This window comes from Lonchura striata, chromosome 30 (genome assembly GCF_046129695.1).
Source record: "Lonchura striata isolate bLonStr1 chromosome 30, bLonStr1.mat, whole genome shotgun sequence".
NCBI classification, from domain to species: domain Eukaryota; kingdom Metazoa; phylum Chordata; class Aves; order Passeriformes; family Estrildidae; genus Lonchura; species Lonchura striata.
This window is the reverse complement of record NC_134632.1, coordinates 4,481,912-4,495,697: the sequence shown is the minus strand read 5'-3', so window position 1 is coordinate 4,495,697 and position 13,786 is coordinate 4,481,912. Positions and strand designations below refer to the sequence as shown.

Sequence of the window (13,786 nt, the reverse complement as noted above, 5' to 3'; positions counted from 1 at the left end):
CTGAGGGCTCCGAGGGTACAGCTCACCCTGCTCCCAGCCCTCCTCTGGGACAGCTGCTGCTTTGGCAGGACATGTTTGGTCAATTCCACAAATCTCAATGTCCTTAATCCTTACAGCTGCTGAACACCACCATCCACCTCTCTTCCACCAAAGAGAAGAGGGGTCCTTTTAAAAACCAAATTTTAAATCTGTTTTTATTTCAACTCAGCATTTACATCCAGATCTAGCTCAGCTCCTGGCAAGTGCTGGCTGCTCTGCTCCACAGCCAAGGAATCTGCCATGGAAGCCTTGTTTGAAAAGGAAGTGTGACAAAGAGATGGGAGAACTGCTGTTGGAACCATCCCAGCGCTGGCTCCAGTGGCAGGAACTGCTCACCCTCCATACCGAGCTCAGGACAGCCTGGCCTTGCTCTGATGGGCCTTTATTGCTTCTGTGCATGTGCTGCCCGCTTGCCCCTGAGCTGGAGGGGTGAGCAAGAAAGCCAAGTTGTTGGACCATTCCTTGAGGGAGAGGGCAGGAAGTGCCCCTGAAGAAAGGGCTGCTGCTCAGAGCCCAGGAGCAGGCAGCAGCCCAGTGTATCTGCCCTCCCTCCCCTTCAGACAGGTCACCCCAGCCCTGTGCTGCCCCAGCTGGCACAGGGCACACGCTGGCACTGGCTCAGACATTGTCCCTGCCCTGCCACCCCTGCACACGGCGGGCTGGGGCTGCCACTCCCCCTGCCCCGGCTGCTCTGCTGGCCTCAGCTCCCCTTCCCAGGCAGGGCTGTGTCAGGTGCCACTGGCTCGTAGTGGATGACTGCTGTGGCCATGCTGAGAGCTTCCTCCAGGCTCTGCTGCTCTTCCAGCTGGGGGAGGGAACGGGGAGAGAGACAGTGAGTGCTGAACCCCCACAAGGCACCTCAGGGTGGCTCCCACTGGACAGAGGATGACACAGGTGGGTGACACAGGTGTGAAGCAGAAGGGCAGACAGGGCCAAGATGCAGAAGGGCTGTTTGCAAAGGAGCATTCTGCACTCCCAGCAGGATGTCCCTGTTGTTCTCTGCACACAGGGCATCTGGGAATTAAGGAGCAAGCCCCTGGGCAAGCAGTGATGCAGCAGGGCCAGAGGGCAGGCAGCGAGTGGCCAGGAGTGAAGGGGACGGTGGCAAGAGCCTTGTGGTACCTGCACAGCGATGTGGGTGCCATGGGAGGTGGCCAGCAATGCCACCTGCTGATGACAGAGCGGGGCGATGTCCGACTCCTCTGACACCACTGCCCCAGAAGCGACTATGGTCACCTGGGAAAAGTTCAGTTAATCATGTTTTAAAAGAAAGTGCAGCTCTCTTCTAGCAGAGGAAGCAGGGACGCTCCCAGCTTTGTCTGTACCTCCTGTGCCTCGCTGCCATCAGTGCTGGCCACAGTCATGGCCCCCGTGTCACCACCTGGCAGCTCTCCCTCGGGCACGGCGAGGACCCCGCTCTGCGTCACCACACCGATGGCACTGCCCAGGGCCTGCAGCTCCTCCTGAGACAGACTGACCTGGGGATGACAGCAGAGGCTCAGGGAGTCTTGGGCAACTCCTGAGTTTAGCAATGCATGGCTCTGGGTAGGGAGGAAACAAGACTCTCTGCAAGACTCAAGAACTTTGCCCAGTGCCATGGATAAAAGTGACAACAGACAACTCAGAGCTTGGGTCTCCAGCCCTCCCCCTTCCACCACATCTCCCCTTCCCATTCAGCCTTTTGTCTCAAGCCTCGATGGGGACAGCTTTGTGCATGGCAGCAGCAGGAGCATCTGAGGCTAAGAGGAAACAGGTCACTGGTGGCAGCTGTTTCCCTTGCCCCGTGCCACAGGAGGAAGTTTTTTGCAGTCAGCACAGGGGCAGCTGGTGGAGGGAAGTTCAAGAAAAGCACTGCTGTATCCAAGTGATGACAAAACATCTCCAAATCCAGCCTGGGTCAGCAGAGCTGGGGAGCTGCAGGGAGCCAAGGGCTGCCAGTCACCACACAAACACCCAGAACCCCCATCAGCAAAGGGGGGGCACCTGGACCAGAGACCCCCCAAACCAGCACTGCAGCAGTGGATGAGGCTGTTGGAGGGAGCCCTCAGGGCAGGAAGAGACCAGGAAGCTCCAAGGCCTGAAAAAAATGCTGCAAAAAGACCCTGCAAAGAACACCACGGCTGAGTAGAGGCAGAATCTCACTTCAGATAATAACTGCTGTCCCTGACATGCTGGAGGCTGTCTGTGTCCATACCTGCTCTGTCCCATCCTGAGAGATAAGTGAGATTTGTGTAGGCACAGAATCTTCTTCATCTTCCTCCACTTCTGACAGGAAAGCAATATGCTGACTCTTCAGTGGAGAGCCTCTGTCAGCAGCTGCAGCAGCTGGATCAGAGAAGGGGAAGAGCAGCATTATCAGGGTGTGAATGCACATGCCTGGCCTCTGGACCTGCCTGTGGTCTCAAGGGCTAGCACAGAAGAGCACAAGACCACGATGACACCAGCCCAGTGATGGCCTGGGAAGAAGGACCTTTATCTCTCCTGTACCACAGAATGGGCAGGGGCCTGCTCCCAACCTCTGACTTACAGCAAGGACCTTCCAATAGATCCGGCTTCTACGGGGAGGCACAGGGTCTGAGAGGGGCGCGCCTGTTCTCGCTGTCACCTCCCTCCCTTTTGCCACACCTTCATGGGGGAGCAGCTACTCACCCTCCAGCTGCTGCTGCTCGTAGAGGGCCTGCTCGCTCTCCTCGGTGGCCTCCAGCTCGCCGTGGCTGCTGCGCTTGTGCATGGCCAGCGTGGAGGTCTGGCGGTAGGTCTTGCCGCAGCTGCTGCAGGTGTAGGGCTTGCAGTGCGTGTGCACCACGTGGTGCTTGTACAGGCTGGAGTACTCTGTGAAGCGCTTCCCACAGCCCGGCACGGTGCACAGGTATGGCTTCTCTCCTAGGGCAGAGGCCACAGAGCTCAGCTTCACCCTCCTCATGCTCTGGGGAGGGACTCCCCACCAGAGCAAATAGCTGGAGACAGACTGCTGGAACAATAATCAATCCAATGAACCAACTCCCTGGCCACTCCCAGACCCACCCCTCCGACCTTCAGCCTGGAAATGGCCATTCCAGCCCCACCAATCTCCCTGCTGCTGGCTCCCTGCTACCTGTGTGGATTCTCATGTGGTTCTTGTAGTTGGTGGCGCTGGTGAAGCCCCTGCCGCAGCCAGGCTCTGCACACATGTAGGGCCGCTCGCCCGTGTGCGTGCGGATGTGAACCTTGCGGATGTTGGACGTGGTAAAGGAGCGGCCACAGCCCACAAAGGGGCACTTGAAGGGACGCTCACCTGCATGGACAGAGAGCTGTGGGTGAGACCTGCCACCATGCAGCCACCTGGAGATCTTTTCTGGGTTGTCCTCTGTGCAGTTCTCCTCCCGCGCTGCTCACCTGTGTGTGTGCGGATGTGTTTCTGCAGGTCCCCGGAGGTTTTGAAGGCTTTGCTACACAGGTCTTCTGGACACTTGTAGGGTTTCTCACCTGTGTGTGTTCTCACATGGCTCTTCAGACCGTACCCTGTCCAGGACAGAGACCACAATTCATTTTGTAATGAGAAGGAAACACCATGACAAGCTGAGTACCACCCCTCAGTCCATGTACTTGAGCGTCCGTGTTGTGTCTGCAAAGCTTGAAAGGGAAGAAATAACCAACCCCAACACCACTTCCAACCTTGCTTCCACCATTATCTGCCCACAATCAGTGAAGTCCCAGCAGGCTCCCGTGCTGTGATTCCCTTCCTTTAGATGCTCTAGATATTGTGCTCTACTGGGTTAGACAGAAGATGAGATCTGCTTCAAACAGAAAATTGTTACCTGTAGCAAATGCTTTCCCACAGCTTGGGAAGTCACATGTGTATGGCCGGTCACCTGTGTGAGCACGTTCATGTACCTGGAAAAGAAAGAACAGGTCCTTAAAATGATGTCCAAGGGAAGGAAGAAGAACAGTGGAAAAATGCTGGTGGAGAGAATGTGAAGTTCGATGCTGGATTTCACCTTGGCCCATTGACACATCTGGGCCTCTTGGGGAGCTCAGCACGTAACTCAGCTGTACACAAGGGAACATTCTGCTCTGGCAGCGTTACCTGGGACTGGTCTGGCCTGCACACTGCCATGTCACCTGCTTTACCTTGAGGTGGTGGGCAGTGGTGTAGAGGCGGCCACAACCTTTGTACCCACAGCGGAAAGCTCTGCTGCCGACCTGCTGCCCCTTCCTGTGGCTTTGCACCTCCTCCTCCTGCAATTCCTGCTGGGAGAAGTACTGGAATCAATCCAGCAAGCCACCACAGCTTCACCAAGCCCACACAAATATTTCCCTCCTTGCCATACATATGCACTCTTGCAGTTATCTTCCAAAAACATGTTCCTACAAACCAGCTTGTACCCACATGGTGAAGCCCAGGTGACAGGGCTCTGGGAACCTGCATTTCCTCCTCCCACCCCCCAGCTCACTGGGGGCTCTCAGACACGAAACTCCCTTTGTCAGCATTTGAAATATGTGCAGTTAGCATTTGCTAACTCGGCAGAGAAGCCACAACATTTTTATAATTACTGGCAAAGAGGAGTTCGGCCTAGTTCCAGTCACTGAAAACTTCAGACCTGGGAGGAGATGTTGCTGGAGTCTTTACTCTTCACATGGCAGGTGTCTGTCACTGCCTCCTCTTCCTCATCAGAGCCCTGTGAGTGAAGAAGCACAGGCACTGTTGTGTGTCCCTGCACAGCGTGGAGCAGGAAGGCAGTGACAGCCACAGTGCCACCCCACCCTTCCCCAGAGAGCAGGGGCTGGGCCTGCCACAGCAGGAAGGTCTGTGCCCAGCCCAGCGCTGCCAGCACACAGCCCCTGCTGCTCAGCACTACAGAGGTGGGAGAAAAAGGCAGTACCTGGGATATTGAGGTGGGGCACTGCAGTGACAGCACATCAGGATCTGAAGCTGCTTTGGTTTTGAGGCCTTCGTCCCCATGGGGACAGTGGCCATGGCTTAGCCACTGCTGGCACACCAAAGGCTGTGTCACAGCAGCTCTCCTCCCTCCCCAAACCTGAGCTTGCAGCAGGTTAAGGGTGGCAGGCCCAGCACCCCACGGGACCCCACAGCCCCGTTCTGTGTCCCCAGGCACCCCTCAGCAGTGGCACTCCCACTGGAGCCCTGTCCAGTTGCTTTCTCAAAGCTGGCACTGCTGACAGACGGATGCACACAAGCACTGCTGAAGGGAGGGCACAAACTCAGGCCAAGAGATGCTGTGCCCTCACCTTCCCGCCATACTGCTGCAATGCATTCATGGTGTCCACATCAAAGCCATCCTCCTCCTCCTCCCCAGCCAACTCCTGGAGCCCAGGCTCTGTCTGCACTTCCAGGATGGTGCTGCCAGGTGCCACGATGACAGGACGGTGGATGTAGGCAGTGGAGCCATCCTCTAGCTGGACAGCCTGGAATGTGCCAGGCTCATAACTCTCTGCAAGAGGAATCATTCAGGTAAAGAGCTGAAAAAAAACTCAGTGTGAGGCAGAAAAAAAGAGCTTCATCTCCCCAGCCTTGGGAATCTGAGACATTTCAGCAGCTTTCCTCCAGCTGCCAGGGAAAGAGCAGGGAGTGCTTTACCTTTAGCTGTGCTGTGTATGAAGGCCATGCTGCCATCCTCCAGCACCACTGGCTGCCCATCTTCAAAAGCCAGAGCCTCTAAAAGAAAAGAAAAACATCCACACACCTTCCTGGAGGACTCAGCATGGGGAGTGCTGTGGCAGCTGAGGCTGCCAGGCAGGAGAGGACACGGGGCTGCCTGCTTGCCCTGAAAGGCAACCACAGCTGTAGGTTTTAAGACACCATTTGAGCTTTTCTGATGTGAATGATGAGGTTTTCAAGGCTTCATGCACAGATTTGCCTCTTCCTTTGCTCAAAGGAGTGATGCAGTGTCTCAATAGTTTCAAAATGCCAGATTATGCCCCAGCAAGAAGGGGATATAATCAAGAAGGATGGCTCTGGCACAGGGGTGTGTGAAGGAGAACACAAACATCCCATGACAGGGGAAGCAGGGGTGAGGAGAACCCCCTCACTGTGCATGTGAAGGCAGGGAAGAGGGTGAAGGGGGGAAAGGGACACAGCCAGCTATGAAACATCCATTTCAAGCAGCCTTTGGAGAACAGAAAAGGGAGGTGGCATACAAGGAGCTTGGGAGCATCAAGGAAGGACTGCACAAAGTAACAGAGCTCTTTCTACCTGCCCTTTTGCATCTTAGCATGGCCAAGGATGATTCCTCTGTGCCACTCTGGTGTCTGCCACATGAAGTGGGTTCCCAACACCTCTCAGACTAATGTCACCTAATTTCAGAGATGATGGTGGCTGATCGGTCAAGGTGGCATTGTTCCCAGCAATCCCCACATGATTCCCCACCACCACCACCTATTCCAGAAGTAATGTATTATCTCACAGTTCAGAGGAAACTCCTGCCCAGCTGCTCCCACATGAAACAAGCTCTGTGTGTGCTGTGGCTGGCACCAACACAGCACAGCTCACTGGGCTTGTGGTATGACAACAGGGAAAGCCCACAGGTGAAATGACACTGAAACATTTGCCTCCACCTCCACCCAAATTCACCTTCTCATCACATTGCTAAAGACTTTGCAGGTAATGTCCTTGTTTACTCAGCCTCAAAACCACAAGAAAGAAAACCCCAAAGAAGCCCTGCGCTCACATGGACTTTTGGGAGTTGGAACAGACAGAGGAGCCCAAATCCTGGAGCACTGAGAGCTGCAGCCACATCTACAGTGTCCTTCCAAACAGAAAGAGGGCAATGTGTGCTCCTCACCTTTCTGAACTGTCACCTGATGGATATAAGCTGTGGTCCCATCTTCAAGTTCAATGACTTGCCCTTCAATCAGCTTTTCACCTGGAATAGTTAAAACATACCATCAGCTGCTGTCCCACAAGCTTCCCACAGTCCCACAAAAGGGATGAATTGTCACTTCTAGGCTGTAAGGGATCAGCTTTCCCCCACAGAGACACTTGACTTCCCAAAAATGCTGGCACTGCCCTTGTCTGGACAAGACACATGACAAAGACCCTCAGGAATCACTTGTAGAGGAGCTGCCCCTCACAGCTCCTCGTGGCAAGGAGCAGAAAGAGCATACAGAGAAAGCAATTACACTTGTGTTGGAAGGAAAGATCAACTGGGTGTGCTCAGCAGCATCAGCAAGTGCTGGGAGATTTATCTACTACTTTGGCAGAGGATCAACTGCTAGGAAACAATTACAGCACCTAAAGGGGCCTAAAGTGCTGCCAGTGTTGGGCTATAGAGGCTCGACTCTGCCAAAGCCTGACTGTGCAAACGTGGAAGCATGACTTAGTTACCCAAAGATTTGGTGCAGAGTGGAGATTGCTCCATCCCAATGAACATGGAGAATCCAGGCTGCTTTCACCTGGAGCATAAGGTTTGAGAGGGGGGCACACAACCTGGTGGTTCCAAGACAGTTCAGCTGCACACGTGTAACAAACTTGCAGTGAGTTTGCACAGAAAATAAAGCAGGAGAGCAACCCCCAGGACACAGAGCTGCACAACTCCTCCATCCTGTTCTGCAGGCTGGCAAACAGCGTGCTCCTCTTCCTGGGAGCAGTGGGTGGTGGAGAAAGGGGCACCTCACCAACACCAGAGCAAGGGCAGGTGTGGAATTTGGCACCTTTGAGCAGGGAAAGCACTGCTGTGAACCAAACCCTGTGCACACCAGTGATGCCAAACCACCTGCTCAGCCCAGGGGAAGTTTTGGTGGAGCAGAGTTACACAGCAACCCTGGGAAGAACGGGGCTCTCCTGGTCTGAACAGCACCTTTATTTTCTACAGCAACAGCTCTCCCATCTGCACAGCTTCATTTCTAAACCAGAGGCATGTTTGATTTGTATTTTATTTTACATCCGACTCCAGTGCAAATCCAGCAGTCTCCAGCTGCCCGTGTGAAGTGGCCACGCACGTGTGGCAGCTCCCACGCCGTGAGGGGCACTCCTGGTGAGTCTGACTCTAATTCCAGAGCCAGGAGGAGCCTCTCAGCCCTGACAGCCCGAGGCTCTGTTACCTCTGGCAGCCTGCTGCAGGCAGGCCGTGGTGCCATCCCCAAGGGTCACTGCTGGCAGCCCCAGGCTCTCCATCCTGCCCCGACTCCCCAGACATGGATCCTGCCTGGGAGCACTGGGGCCCAGAGCCAGGGGCCCGTGGGACACGGGGTCGTCGTCTTTGCTGCGAGCCTTAAGTAAAAAGAACAATTCCATTTCAGTTTCTGCCCTTAGTTTCTCTTCCTCCTTTAATCTCTCCACACTAGGAAAGGCTTGAATGGAATCAAAAACTTTTGAGGTTATAAAGGGTTAAGATGGACAATGCTCAGGCAGGGATAAGAATCTATTCCACACCCAAATATAAAATAAAGCTTATCACGCCAGTGAAGTGACAAACTCTTCTTAGAGATGGTACAACTGTCACATTCGAGCCCTTCCCGTCCTCCAAATGATCCGCAGGGTTTCCAGCTACTTTAAATCCTGATCCTACAGGCTGAGCACGTCCTGTGCTGCAGGAGAGAGGGGCAGGGTGATGAGCTTTATTCCCCCTCCTCTCCTCCCTTTCCTGGCTAATTCCCAGCCTTCCGAGGGATAGAATTTCAGGCTCTAAGCAAATGATGCTAAAGCCTGCACACCCCCGCCAGAGCATTCCGCTGAAGAGACTCCCTGCTGATGGGTTATCGTTCACAGGCGCTACAGCGCCTTCATCCTGGGCCACCTCCGAGACAGCCCAATCTTTCTGATGGTTTGATGTGCAGTAGGAACGAGGCGCGGCGCCCCGTCCGCGCCCGCCGCCGCCTCGCCCCGCGCCCCCCGCACCCGGCGGAGGCTCCCCCGGGGCTGCCCTCGCACCGCCGTCCCCCCGAGCCAACCGGGGGGCAGCGGGGAGGGTCCGGGGGCGGCGGGGCCACGGGGGGCTCCCCCCGCGGGGTACCCGGGGGCTGAGGCGGCGCCGGGCCCGGCCGCCATCGCCGCCCCCCAGCCCCCACACCGACCTGAGCGACCCGCCGGGCCCGGGTCCGCCGCCGGCCCGACGTGCACCGCGCGCGGCGCCGCCCACCCCGCAACCCGCATAGCGGCGGCGCTCCCGCCCGCGCCCGGCCGGCCCCGCCCGCCATACAGGTTCCGGGGCGGCCCGCGCGCACCGCCTAGCGGCCAGTGCGCGGCGGGGAGGGGGGGGCTTCCCCCCCCCCCCCCAGCCGGCAGCGCATGCGCGGTGCCAACATTGAAGCCAAAAGGTCTCGCTGCCCGGCCGGGCAACCGGGCAGGCACCGCTGGAGCCTGGACCGGCAGTTCTTTCCCTGCGGCCGCTGAGGCCAGTCCAGGCCTCCTGGGATACATTATGAAGCGACGCAGGGATTCCTGTCCTGGTGGCCCGAGACGGAGGGCAAAGGGGTCCCGGTTGTTTATTTAACAAGGAAGGAGATGCGGCCGGGCAGCCGCGGATGCGCTCCCCGCCGCTCCCAACATGGCGCCGCGCCGCGCGCTCGGGTCTCGCGAGAGCTCTCCACTATTTATACCGCGCCGGAGCCGCTTCCGCCCCTTCGCTCCGAGCAGCCGCAGCCATGAGGTGCGTACGGCCCAGCGTCTGCTCCGCGCCATCCGCCGCCATCCGCGCCCGCCGGGGGCTGCGGGGCCGGCCGGGCGGCCGGCGAGGCGCGATCCTCGGAGTGGATAGCGCGGGGGGAACGCGCGGGTAGCGAGGCGGGCGCGGGGCCGCGTCCCGGGCGGGGCCGGCCCTGAGCCCGCGCTGCCGTTTCCCCCCGCAGCAGCAAAGTGTCCCGGGACACCCTGTACGAGGCGGTGAAGGAGGTGCTGCACGGCAGCCGTGCCAAGAAGCGCAAGTAAGAGCCGCGGACACGCCGGTGTCACCCCCGGCTTTCCCCCTTCGTGCCCGGCCGGGCCTCACCCGCCGCCTCCCGCAGGTTCGTGGAGACGGTGGAGCTGCAGATCAGCCTCAAGAATTACGACCCGCAGAAGGACAAGCGGTTCTCCGGTACCGTCAGGTTCGCCATGCTCTCGCTCCTACCCAGCCTTCGGCCCTGCCCGGCCCGCTCGGGGCCGCCGCGGCGCCGAACCGCTCGGGGAGTTCGGCGCGCCCAGAGGGGGCGGCCGGACGGACCCTGACCCTGGGTCTTAAAACATGAGGGGAGGTGCGGCAGCCCCCGGGCTGGCCCCACCGGCCTGCTGGGACGGCAGGTGAGCGGCTGTGCAGGATGCCCCGTGCTGCGGTAAGGTGTCTCCGTGCTGGCTCCGTGCACAAGCGGGTGGTGCTGGCCGGTCTCTGACTCGGACCTTCCTTCCTTGCCCAGGTTGAAGTCGACGCCGCGGCCCAAATTCTCGGTCTGTCTGCTGGGGGACCAGCAGCACTGCGATGAGGCCAAAGCAGTTGATATCCCTCATATGGATATAGAAGCTCTGAAGAAGCTCAACAAAAATAAGAAGCTGGTGAAGAAGCTGGGTGAGTGTCCATAAGGCTTTTCCCTATGCTCAGATTTCTATGCCACGGTTAGTTACAGAGCTGAAAAGCTGAGCAGAGTCAGCTCCAGTACCAAAATCTGCCCAAAAACTCTTCAGAAAAGCCACCAGGCTGTTTCCAGTGCAGGTCTGACAGGTCAGTACTGGAGGAATGGGGCTGGTTGTCCAATGAAAGGGGAGACACAAAATGATCCTGTCAACAGTTTTATCCTTTGCTATGTCCCTCAGTACCTGGTCAGGGAGCTGGAGGGCAGCAAAAGCTGAGAAATGCCAGAAGCAAGAGTGCTTTAGTCCTGCAGTTCTTGTGTGAACAGAATGAAATGTGCTCATTTCTTTTGGTTGGAGAGAAAATCCTTCCCTTCCTGGGAGCTCCAGAGTCCCTCTTGTGCATTCCTCAGGCAGACAGGAGCTCGCCCCATAGTTCATAATGGGCCATACATTATGTAATTATTGGCTAGCCCATCCTTAGCCCCCTGGTTGTCTCCTTGCAGCTAAGAAGTACGATGCCTTCCTGGCCTCTGAGTCCTTGATCAAACAAATTCCTCGAATCCTGGGCCCAGGCCTGAACAAAGCTGGGAAATTCCCTTCTCTGCTCACCCACAATGAGAACCTGGTGGCCAAGGTGGATGAGGTCAAATCGACCATCAAGTTTCAGATGAAGAAGGTAAAGCATGGCTTCAGTTGTGTGCCTGGGGGTTGTTCCGTGTCTGCCGTCTCTGGGTTGGGCTGTAGGTGTCCCTCGAGTGTTCCTGAAGCTGTAGCTGGTTCCCTCCAGCAAGGAGAAATGGTACCTGGAGTGTTCCGTGGCCAGCCAGAAAGGAAGGAGGAATAATTTAACTGTGGTTGATGGATCTCGGAGCAAATGATGAAGAAATTACTGGATGCTTCAGTGCCAAGCACAATCCAGTGTAATTAATGCTCCCAGCACGTGGGTGCTGCTCATGGGGTGGGACCTGGCCAGAGGTGTCCCTGGGGGGCTGAGCCTGACTGGGGCTTTGCTGGGGCTGAATTTGGGACTCGACTCTGTCCAAATTCACTTGGGAGCAGCTCTGTGGGGATCGTGGGAGCACATCTGAGAGGCCACAGCGGATGTGAGGGTTTGCAAATGCTTGAGCATTTAGAATAGCCGAGTTAACGATGTCCTGACACTTGGCCTGTTGGCTCACTCATAAATCCTTCTGCCTCCAGCCTGTGGAAGTGGGAGCATCGACTTCCAGGGCTCAGAGAGGAGGCCTGGCCTCTGCCACAGTGCAGAGAGGGCTGGGGGCTGGCCCCAGAGGCAGAAAGTGAAGCTGGTGGGAGCATGTCCAGACCATGGGACAGCCCAACTCCTGATGAGTGGGTCAGCTCGGTCACCTTTGCTTTGGCCTGTGAAAGCTGTACCTGTGTCTGTCCCCAGGTGCTCTGTCTGGCTGTGGCTGTGGGTCACGTGAAGATGACAGAGGACGAGCTCGTCTACAACATCCACCTGGCCATCAACTTCCTGGTGTCCCTGCTGAAGAAGAACTGGCAGAACGTGCGAGCTCTGTACATCAAGAGCACCATGGGGAAACCCCAGCGCCTCTACTAAGGGGGGCAGCAATAAACCCTCCAGACATCCATGGCTGTGTGTGGTTTTGTTCCTCCAGAGCTCCTCGGGGAGGGTTTGCTAAAGAACTGCTCCCTTCCTCCTGAGGAATGCTCAGATGCTGTGTTGAGAGAGATGAATTCCAAGTGGGATTTTGGAGCTTTTGAGGGAAGGAGCTTCATCCCCCCTGTATTCAGAGAGGGAGGGGGAAGGGCTCCACTCTGCCCCCAGAGCAGAGGTGCAGGTTCAGCAGTTTGGGCTGTGGCCCCCAGATCCCCCTGTGTCCCCCTTACCTGGTGCAGAGCTCACCTGAGTCCTGTGCAGAGCCCAGCCCTGTTCTGGGAGGGCTGGTGAGGAGCAGCAGAAGTGTTTAAATAAATGCCCCTCACAGCCCACACCTGCCCAGGTGCAGCTCCTGAGCACTTGGGCATTGTCTGTGGGTCCAGGGGTGCTGAAGGGGACAGAGCTGCAGCCCAGCAAGGGGATGGGGCTGAGGTAGAGGGTGTTTCCCCTCTTCCCTCTGAGCCGGTTTAACTCCGTGTTCTTGGCTAAAAATGAAATTTGTTACATTTAAATAATGTGCATAAATAAATACATTGTGCAGGGGCTGGAGAGCTTAGGGAAGGGCAGCATTTAAGCTTCTGTGGGGGGGAGAAAAAATACTTCAGGCCCTGGAAAAGCTTGTCAGCATCTGAGGGAACAAAACAATGAAAATAGCTCTGGATCCTGCTGTTAAAAACCTTTAAAATAAGCATCAGAGCCAGTTTTTGAAAGATCAACACAACACCAAGAAATTCCATTTAATAATTAAAAAAAGACAATACAAAATGCAAACATTTCTTTTTACAAAGTTCAAATAACAATTTTTTTTCTTTTAATCAAGTGCAAATAACTTCATGAACTACATCTTGCTCATCACTTTTAATAGTTTCTGCTGGAGATGGCAAGTCCTGGCCCGCTGCAAAAGGCAGATATAAATAACTCCATGAAAAAAAAAAGCCAAAACCTCAACAACCCTTAATTTTTCTTGACTGCTTTAAAACCTTGATCCCCGAGGTGGCTGACGCGGGTTTCAGCCTTTCAAACCCATTCTGAGGTGGGGGTGGGTGAGGAGTGGGGCTGGGCCACTGCGGGGTGGGTGGTTCCAGGGCCCTGTGGAATTTTGGGGACTTTTTTAAGGTATTTGATGAAAGGAGAAGGGGGAAGCACCATTTCCAGGTGCCTTTGGCCATTCCAGGAGGATGTGCTGCCCACTTCATCCTTCCACAACAGGGAAGCAGAAGTGACACAGGTGACAGCCAGGACAAGCCACGGTCCTGATGCAGAGTTAATCAAAGTTAATGAGCTCTGGTGGGCAGGAGGGGCTGTAGCACTCCAGGCCACCACAGCAGGATTGGTCATTCCTGGGCTGATTTTATTTTTGCTGCTGGTGTTTTTTTTCCTTCTAAACGCAAAGGGCCCTTTCGAAGGTCACTGGTCTGTGCCACTGTCCCAGAGCCACAAAACCCCTCCAGATCCCTACAGCAGCTTTTGTGCATTAAAGCAGCTGCTTTCAGACAGCGACCAAGTGACAAACAGCTCAGCCCACAGATGTGGAGCTTCCAAACAGGCTGGGAGCCGGCGGCAGGAGGGGAAAATCCACAGCTGGGATGAATCAGGAGAGACTTTTCCAACTGACGCATCTT

At 56.1% G+C, this 13,786-nt stretch overlaps 2 protein-coding genes across 3 annotated transcripts; one reads left to right on the top strand and one right to left on the bottom strand.

The window, feature by feature from the left end:
• Nucleotides 1-67: 67 nt before the first annotated feature.
• On the bottom strand, nucleotides 68-8,855 carry ZNF76 (zinc finger protein 76). 2 transcript variants are annotated; one of them, XM_077789080.1, is made up of 14 exons: nucleotides 8,080-8,855; nucleotides 6,822-6,902; nucleotides 5,618-5,695; nucleotides 5,269-5,471; nucleotides 4,620-4,697; nucleotides 4,150-4,266; nucleotides 3,837-3,912; nucleotides 3,415-3,540; nucleotides 3,134-3,313; nucleotides 2,689-2,922; nucleotides 2,234-2,364; nucleotides 1,365-1,517; nucleotides 1,162-1,275; nucleotides 68-844 (listed from the first exon to the last, which is right to left on the bottom strand). In XM_077789080.1, the coding sequence occupies exons 1-14, from the start codon at nucleotides 8,270-8,272 to the stop codon at nucleotides 740-742; spliced, it is 1,869 nt and encodes a 622-aa protein (XP_077645206.1). In that variant the 5' UTR covers nucleotides 8,273-8,855; the 3' UTR covers nucleotides 68-739. The 2 variants fall into 2 exon arrangements, with proteins under 2 accessions (XP_077645206.1, XP_021391685.2); XM_021536010.3 differs by lacking the exon at nucleotides 4,620-4,697.
• A 714-nt stretch (nucleotides 8,856-9,569) lies between these two features.
• On the top strand, nucleotides 9,570-12,135 carry RPL10A (ribosomal protein L10a). The gene is made up of 6 exons (XM_021536006.2): nucleotides 9,570-9,626; nucleotides 9,826-9,900; nucleotides 9,982-10,062; nucleotides 10,369-10,517; nucleotides 11,026-11,198; nucleotides 11,934-12,135. The coding sequence occupies exons 1-6, from the start codon at nucleotides 9,622-9,624 to the stop codon at nucleotides 12,102-12,104; spliced, it is 654 nt and encodes a 217-aa protein (XP_021391681.1). The 5' UTR covers nucleotides 9,570-9,621; the 3' UTR covers nucleotides 12,105-12,135.
• Nucleotides 12,136-13,786: the final 1,651 nt, after the last annotated feature.